Source organism: Scardinius erythrophthalmus (genome assembly GCF_964197995.2).
Source record: "Scardinius erythrophthalmus genome assembly, chromosome: 3".
NCBI lineage: Eukaryota > Metazoa > Chordata > Actinopteri > Cypriniformes > Leuciscidae > Scardinius > Scardinius erythrophthalmus.
In genome coordinates, this window is record NC_138223.1 from 43,490,695 (window position 1) to 43,499,608 (window position 8,914).

The window sequence follows — 8,914 nt, forward strand, 5'->3', positions numbered from 1 at the left end:
AATTCCCATTACTATAATGCATATATTATATTTTTGAGGGTTTTTCTTTTGTTTCTCGCTAAATCTCTTTGTTGTCAATGGTGATTCTCAGTAGGCCTACTAATGTTTTTTTTTTTTTTTTTTTTTTATACAATTGTAATATGTTTTTTATTATTATTTAATGTAGGCTACTTTAAGACTCCCATGATGTATGAATACCTAATAAAATATATATATATATATATATATATATATATATATATATATATATATATATATATAATAGTTGAATTTATACATTTTTATTTTACATATTTTTATTGTTATTTAAAGGTGAAATGTGACCTTGACATGTTCTTAACAAGGTGTTTCAGATTCAATCTATTATACATGTATCCAAAAACAATTTACTATGGAGGTTTGCTCAGTTCAAAAACACATCAAATACCCAGAAGCAAATGACATATCTTAGGAAAATACCAGTCTTCTCCACTAGGGTCATTTCTGTTTCTCATCACTTCTCTGATCTTTTCATTTTTCTTAGTGAATTAACTAATTAACACTACCTGTTCTGCTCCTGTTGCTATGCTGACTGCTATTACTTTCACTACCCCTTCTGCTCTGGCTGTGCTTACTGATGATGTCATCGTCCTCATGACGTTCATCCTGTTCATCATCATCCTCAAAATCCAACTCGTCATCATGTGAGTGTCCTTCATCATTGCCCTTTTCCTCATCACTATCATGATACACATTGGGTTTCTCATCCTCATCTCTGTCTATGTGTCCTGCCTCCATGTCATGGTCATACTCCTCATAATCATCTGGATAATCATCGAGAAGAGAATCCCGCGAGTTTGGAAGGTCCTCGTGATCTTCGTGTCTGCTTTTACTGTGGAAAAATGAATGAAAACAATTCAGAGACTCTGAGAAAGATAATAATTCCTTTAAATATGCTCTTAAAATGCATCACAGAATAGGCTTTATGTCGAACATCAATGAACTAACAGGAAAACAGGTCTCATTGCATCTGCTTGAGGGAGAAAGTGTTAATGGCAGTACGAACTGATGGTGATATCTATGGACATTTAAGATAATCAGATATCAGTCTGCATATGTGATGGACATCGGTTAAGCTCATCTTTGCTCGCGCTTTATATCTTGAGTAAAACAGCTCTATATATAACAAAGCACATACAACAAAGACAGGAAGTGATGCAAACTGTTTTACAGAATACGGAAGTTTATTGCAGATTCCTGTATGTGTCACACCTCATACCTGTGTGTAAGTGATATCACACCTGTCATACCTGTATGTGGGAGGAGTCTGGCTGCCAGAGTGGGCGGGGCTTGGAGTCTGTCTGCGTGTCGAGGCTTTAGGAGCTTTACTGCTGATGAAGGACTCACTCAGACCACATCCATGCAAAGTGGCAGAATAGAGCTTTTCTGCTGCTCTCTTAGCATTCATCTGAGAGAGAGAGAGAGAGAGAGAGCTTTACATTATCATTTTCATCAACATAATTTGTAGATATCTTTGAGATGCTTGTCCTTCAACAGTATTATTGATCTGACTGTACTAAATCTGAAATTAACTAATTTAATGTTTGATGATCTTTACAACGAAACTGAATCAACACTGAACTGACTTCAGCTGAACAACAGCCAAAATGCATCCTTTACCAGTTTATCACTGTAAAGCTGCTTTGAAACCATCTGTATTGTATAAAGCGCTATATAAATAAAGGTGACTTGACTTATAGAGCTGCACAAAACATTTCCAAAAAATTTCTTAGTAAAAAAAAAAGTCTATGTATTTTTTATATATATATATATATATATATATATATAATCAAATGAAAAAAATCTGCACAAAAAAAATCCAAAAAAAAAAAAAAAAAAACGCCCTCACCTGTGCAACCTGCTCCAGTAGCAGAGGTCTTCCCTTCACTCTTTCCTGGATTCCTCTCATCTCTTGCTGGAACTCTCTCTGTCTCTGGAGATCTTGTTTCCTGGTCCCATGAGCACATGTACAGTATATAAGCATTGATATTAATAAATGCAAATTTCAAGTCCTGAAAAGTGAAGCCAAAGCCCCATGGTGGCTGGCTGCGGTATAGGTCTCAAACCCCACCCTCTCCATGTAATTCAATGGGAGACCAACTAAAAAAAATCCAATAGGGTATATGTCGAACGTCGCATGACGAAACCGGAAACCTGGTCTCATCGCATCCGCTTGTCATAGAAAGTGTTAACAGCCGTATGAACTGATGCCGATATCTATGGATTTTTAAGGTAATCAGCTAACCTACCTATCTCACTTTGTTATTAGCTTTTTATTCTATTTAAATATCTAAACGTTAGTGTGAAGATTTTTTTTTTTTTTACTTTTAAATATCGATCTTCACATGCGAGGGACATTGGTTATGATCATCTTTGCTCGCTCCTTTTAAGTTATCTTGAGTAAAACAGTAAAAAAATGCATGAAGCACATACAAAAGACCTGAACCGGAAGCGATGCGTTCTGTTTTCCGGTTTCGTAATGCGGCGTTCGACATATACCCTATTACATTTCAAAAAAATTTTTTTCCAAAGATTCAAAAGTATGTTTTTTTATGAATATGCTTCATAAAAAATAAAGTGGTTTCTGTCAATGTAGGTAGTTTTCATCCTGTGGACGAATGTTCAAGTGGTCAATCATTATGGGTATATAAATGCATAATTCTGAGCAAAATCTGTTTTGAAATCGGTTGCACTTTATTTTACAGTACATGCACTTACCTAAGAAAGTACTTGGTAATATAAGGTAGCTACATGGGTTAAGGTTAATACACTGTAGGTTATTATACCCAGTACTATACCCAGTTATTGCAATTATTATAATAAGTACATAGTATGTACATGGGGAACAGGACTGTAAAATAAAGTGCTACCATTTAAATGAATCATTTGAGACAATGCACTTATTGTGTACAGACATAAATACCTGAATGTAATTACAGCTGCGTTTACCTGAACTCTTTTAGTTTGGACGGGCAGGTCTGAGCCAGGGCCACATGCGGGTCGTTTGCCTGGGCTCGCTTTGTGATCACTTTTTGCAGTCTCTTCTCTCTTTGTTTTTGCTTCTCCTTCCATTTCTCCTCTTCGTCTTCGGTCTGCTTTCTTTGCTCGAGAACTTTTCTACTCGTAGGAGTAAAGAGCTGTCAGAGCTGAACTTTTGAAGGAGGGACTCCACTCATGGGATGACGGCGCTATGGGAAGGGACAGGGTTTGGGCTAAATGCTGCCTTCAAGTCACGTCACAATGACTGTATTTCTTGACGTGCACACACATCTGTGCCACCATTATGTAATACTTTATAGTCGGAAACTCTTTGAGTGCCAAATTAAGTGCCAAACATGTTGGAGTTGTCAATTGATTGGACATTGTAAATAGTCGATTTACTGGTTAGTTCTGTACTATTGATGAAGAGTTGCACTAAAGCTTGCTAGAAAGTACTACTTATTTACCTGGATTATGAATTGATGAGCTTGCATGACAAAACTACACGTTCTCTCATTCCCTCTGCATTTCCATCATATCATTTGTGCTTCATTTTGGCTAAATTCAGAAAAGCATGTTACTCTTATTATTATTTTATTTTTTTGCCATATGGCAGCAATAGTGGCCGTCCACTTTTTCAGCAGCCTTGGTTCCAGAAGTATTTCTCCAATAGGGATTTTAAAAAGAGTCTTTGTGACTTCTACACTTTGGAGCAAAATCAATCCTATTGAACCTCCTAGGAGGACTTGAAAGCAGCAGCGAAAGGATTCAGGGGCATCTACATCTCAGTCAAGTCTTTTACTGGTCATGGGGTTATTAACGGGACACACACTGGCAGGGAAAGTCAAATTCCAGCTTTGGACTTCCCAAAAGCCGGAGACACGGGGTTTCACTTGGAAAGCTCTAGCAGGATTCGGGTGTAAAGCAGGGTTGGGCATCACAGTTACCTCACAGCTTCTTGCCGTTTCTTGGCTGTATCCGTGATCTTAGCGGTCAAGCACTCCTGGCTTCCGGACAGCGAGGAGCAACGGGATGAGGAAGGCGAGAGGACGCGTGGGCTCACAAACGGCCAGCGGGACAGTTTCGGACTCTGTATCTCTGCTTCGATTTCTGCCACGATGCGTTCTTTGTGCGAGGCAATGTCAGCCGTGCGCAGCTGGAAGGGTTCGCATGCCGTCACGGGCCGCACTTCTCTGCACTTCTCCAGCTGCTTACGAAACCTCCTGTAGCTGGCGTCAAAGTCTGGAACTTCAGTGTTGATTTTGGGTTGGTGGGCCGGCTCGTTGTCCTGGACGGCCTTCGGTGTCTGTTTCTCGCTGAGATGCCGTGCTAGCATGCTAGGAGGCATGGATGCGTTGTGAAGCAGTTCTCTCGCCCGCATCTGCATCTTTATCGCCCTGTAGAGCTCCTCCTCTTTCTGCTGCTCACCCGACGCTGCTTCCCTGACCGCCCGCGGGACGGGTTTAGCCTTAAACGGGCACTTTTTCCTCTCCTCTTCCTCTTTGATGTGCTTGAGCATTTGCTCGCGGAGCTTGGCCTCCTTCCGCTCTTTCTTCAGGCGCTCGCGCTCCAGGAAGCTGAAGGGTCTCTGCGAGGCGTGTAGGCGTTTCTGCTCCATGTCCCGATGGAGCCGCCGGCGCTCCTCGTCGCGCTCCTGCTGTTCCTCGTAGAGCGCGAGACGCACGTGCGCGGGCATCGGACTGGCACGAAACTTTCTCTGGCACTCGGTAAGCTCTTCTAACTGGCGTCGGAGATCCTCGTTCTCTCGTTCGATCTCAGAGCGGGATTTCACGCCCTTCTTGCGCAGTTCAAGCTCACGAAGGGTCATCTGGAAAGGCTTGGGAACCGTGACTCTAGGATGCGAATAATCGTCTGTGTTTTGCTTGCGTTTATTTAGCCGTTGACCCTTAATCGTTCTTTTGGGTTTGCAGTCAGTCTGGCAGTCAGCTGGCAAGCTCCGCAGGGATGATGAAAACGGCTGCCGTTGAGGCGGAGAAAGATTTTTGACACTGAAGTCATGCCACATGTTCTTAATGTGCTCTTTGGGCGAGACAAGAAGGCCTTTCTCTGTGTTGCCGTCTCTTTGGCCGTTTTCATCAATGCACTCTTCATCAGAAAGGTCAGAGGAGTCTGAAGTCCTCCGCAGCTCTAGAGCAGACTGGGCTTTTTTCAGACCACCGGTTCTATCTGGGGAACTGTATAAAAATAAATCTGAATAATTTTCTCATTTTCATTCTGTTAATAAGCTGAAGGAATGTTCTGCGTTATACACTACTGTTCAAAAGTTTGGGGTCACTACAAATGTGTTTATGAAAAGATGTATAAACTCACAGATTGATCCGATCAGTGTTGTCCGCATCGCTAACCCCTTTGAGGTCCAGTTTCTTGCGATACATGTGTTCGAGTTCAGCCATGGTTTGGAGATGAGCCGTCTTCAGCTGCTCTAGTTTACGGTAGTACTCCTGGTTTGAGAAGTAGAACTCCCTGAGGTCGATGTGATCGCCCGTTACACGGTAGTCTTTGATCAGCAGAGCATTGCTGTCTTTAGCTGGAGCATCATCAGCCAACAGCTCAGATCCAGAGTCATACTCCATCTATTAAGATACACACAATGACAACAGGCTGATTTGCTTACATACTTCTCACTGAAGTCCATATAGCAGGTTAAGAACAAATGTAAATACATACCTATTGCAGTGATATTTGGGGCAAAAAATACTTTTTGGTAGGCCTACTATATGCCTTGCTCTCACATAGAGTACATCTCGCCAATTCTTAGTACAATTCTTTAAGATTTTGATCCTTTGACAAACAAAAGTGTATGCTTTGAAATCAAGGAGTGTAGGTTGAGATTCAAGTGTTTTCATACGTCATACTCTTTTTCATGAAATTCTTGTCTGGAAAACAGTTGTGTGCGGTCGGTATAATTGTGTGTGTGTGTGTGTGTGTGTGTGTGTGTGTGTGTGTGTGTGTGTGTAAGCTGTTAATCTGCAGGTCTGTCGTCTTTAGGGCCAGATGGCAGATTGTTCTTCATTCATGCATTATATTGTCTCACGGTTCTTCGCCATATTTGAGAAGAAACCTACAGCATATTACACATGTGTAGCTAAATTAGGACATGTATGTTGGCTTTATTGCAAAAAATAAAATAAAAAAATAAAACGTTTACTTGTGAATATTTGTTCCCCTTAAGTGTTTATCTATTTAGTATACTTATACAAGTAAATTCAATCATAACAACCACATCAGTCAATTGATTTTTCTACTGATGTCCTTACTTACATAATTAGCATAACATGCTTATTGAACCTCGATACAACTAAAGAAGGTTAATCTTTCTTCTTCATCATTAGTGAGATGTTTAACCACCCCCTAGTCTGTTACACAACTATTACTTTCAACATTGTGTAAATAAATCATGTTTAAGCCCAAACGATGGATATTGCCAGGAAGACATTGACTGAAAACCTCTGAATTAGCGTGTTTTCGCTTTGTGAAATATCTCTAATGTATGTTATGCAATATTGGCCCGAAAGCAAAACCCAAAATATAATTAAAAGGACTTTCTTTCATACTGTAGTCAATAATAAATGCAGTTCAGTAACTGTTAGTGCTATGTTTTTTTTTAGTCACCTCTTTCTCATAGTGCCTGTTGTCCAGTGCTCGCTCCCTCTCATACTGGGCTAACGGGACTTTAGTGTGCGGGTCCACCGGCGTCTTCAGACAGGACGTCACCAGGACATTCGCTCGGTGGGACTTCTCCATATCTGTCTCTCTTCCCAGACTAGTAGATTTAATAACAGTATAATTTAACAAGTAAAGACCTAAAGACTGACTGCTTCTCTGACTGTAACAGGTGCGCGTCTCCTTGACGACCGCGTAGCGTCGGGAAGCCGCAGTGATGTCGCTGAGCCGCGGGAGCGCGCATCTAGAAAAGCAGTTTATTTCTGGCTTCAAAACAGAGCGATATGTTTGAGTTATATACGATAAATCTAAAAAGGCAGATGGTATTTTCCATTACTAGTGTACACATTCATTTCCAGTTCCTTTTTAAGCAATATAAGCAAAATAAAAATAAATTTTTTATATAATTATTATTATTTATTTTTTTTGGCCTGCTCCAGGTCAAAGGTCCTGACACTGGTGACTGTTTTAATCAGTCTGTCTGTCAAAAGAATCAGACTGTTTCACCAATCATTTTTACATATTCGGGTCTTTATCGACCTGGATCTATATCTAACACGGATGGATCTATACCTGTCGCGATAATATAAAACTCTCTTGATATTAGAGCCTTCTATTTGACATCTGACAGGAAACGTCCTATAGACGTATTGCAGATGTATGGAAGCTTGTTTCCGCCACAAAATAAAACATTTTAAAAGATAATTGCGACTTTTTATCTCACAATTGCGAGTTTACATCTCGCAATTCTGACTTTATTTCTCAGAATTGCGTGAAATAGTCGCAATTGCGTGTTATAAAGTCAAAATTCCGAGATATAAAGTCAAAATTGCGTGAAATAAAGTCGCAATTGCGTGTTTTTTACCGTCTTTTACCGTCGCAATTCTGACTTCATAACACAATTGCGAGTTTATGTCTCTCAATTCTGACTTTATATCTCCCAATTGAGACTTTATATCTCGCAATTGCTACTTTATTTCTCAGAATTGCGACTTTATATCTCGCAATTGCGACTTTATTTCTCACAATTCTGACTTCATATCTCTCAATTCTGAGAAAAAAAGTCACAATTCTGGCTTGATATATCGCAATTGTGAGAAAAAAAGTCAGAATTGTGAGATAAAAAGTCGCAATTATTATTATTTTTTTATTATTCAGTGGCGGAAACAAGCTTCCATACAGAGGAGCAAACACTCTTAAAAATACGTCTTCCAGATGTAAACACGCACATTAAATAGACGTCTCTGTGATGTACGTGTGCTATTTGGGTGTCCTCGTCAGAGCTCATTTCCTCAATACATTCAGCATCTGGCTTATATTCACCATCTCAAACATATTCTCATTTCAACATATCCAAAACCAATATTTTGATCGCTGACAGCTTCTTCACCAGATCCATCAAGTGACAGTGACTCTAATATTTGACTGCGTTCAGTGCTTGCTCTGCAGTAAATCATTGAGTTTTGCTGATGCTTCTTCCTATTCTTTTGTTTTCTGCCTGGTGATTATGAGTGAAACTGAAACGTCACTTCATCTTTGTCTATCAGACATCGCCACCTTGAGGAATAAAGGTGAATTGCACTTATTCAGTCATCAAATATTCAATTATTGTTGTGCAGAAAAATATATTTACAGTTACACACCTCAGGTTGTTAGTGACCCTAGACAATTTGAACAAAAAATTAATGGGAAAACATGCATTCTTTTTATTTTTTTCTTGTTATAGGTTGATGTCTTACTTTAAAAAATGAATGACGAGGAGGGTAGTGAGGTGGGTCACTAAAGACCCGAGGTATGCGTTTAAGTTTAAAGCAAAATCATAATATATAATGTCAAATGTTGACAATGTTGGTTGTAAAAACAATACCATTTTTATTAATACAATTTGTTTAATAACCAAAAGCGTAATTAGCCATGACCAAAAACGTTAGCATGCAATTTTATGGCATGATTTCATCCAATTAACCCCCTGGGGTCGTAAAACCATTTACAGAATTGCAGAATAATATTGAATTTCTAATCAATTTTAACACAATTTGGATCATTGCAGCAGGTGCATTCGACAACACTGACACCATAAGTTGTTGGTCTTCTTTTTAGTTGATGAGAAATACAAGTTTATCACTCTATTTCTTTTAAGTGACCCAGTGTCCCATTCTGGTGTATTTTTGTGTGCTACAATACTGGGTTTTAACTCCAAAGGTTGTTGATT

General features: G+C 39.5%; 1 protein-coding gene across 1 annotated transcript; it reads right to left on the bottom strand.

Annotated features, from left to right (window-relative positions):
* Positions 1-335: 335 nt before the first annotated feature.
* Positions 336-6,807, bottom strand: fam161a (FAM161 centrosomal protein A). The gene is made up of 7 exons (XM_081361602.1): positions 6,652-6,807; positions 5,350-5,612; positions 3,966-5,213; positions 2,989-3,156; positions 1,889-1,988; positions 1,290-1,447; positions 336-871 (listed from the first exon to the last, which is right to left on the bottom strand). Exons 1-7 carry the CDS (start codon positions 6,781-6,783, stop codon positions 532-534), a joined length of 2,409 nt encoding a protein of 802 aa, XP_081217728.1. The 5' UTR covers positions 6,784-6,807; the 3' UTR covers positions 336-531.
* Between the last annotated feature and the right edge of the window lie 2,107 nt (positions 6,808-8,914).

Excerpts from the sequence above, each read along its gene's own strand:
- fam161a (XM_081361602.1), bottom strand. The coding sequence starts at position 6,783 with ATGGAGAAGTCCCACCGAGCGAATGTCCTGGTGACGTCCTGTCTGAAG. Across the intron at positions 5,214-5,349 it reads AACACTGATCGGATCAATCT|TTCCCCAGATAGAACCGGTG; the intron begins GTGAGTTTATAC and ends ATTTTTATACAG. Across the intron at positions 1,448-1,888 it reads TACTGGAGCAGGTTGCACAG|ATGAATGCTAAGAGAGCAGC; the intron begins GTGAGGGCGTTT and ends TCTCTCTCTCAG.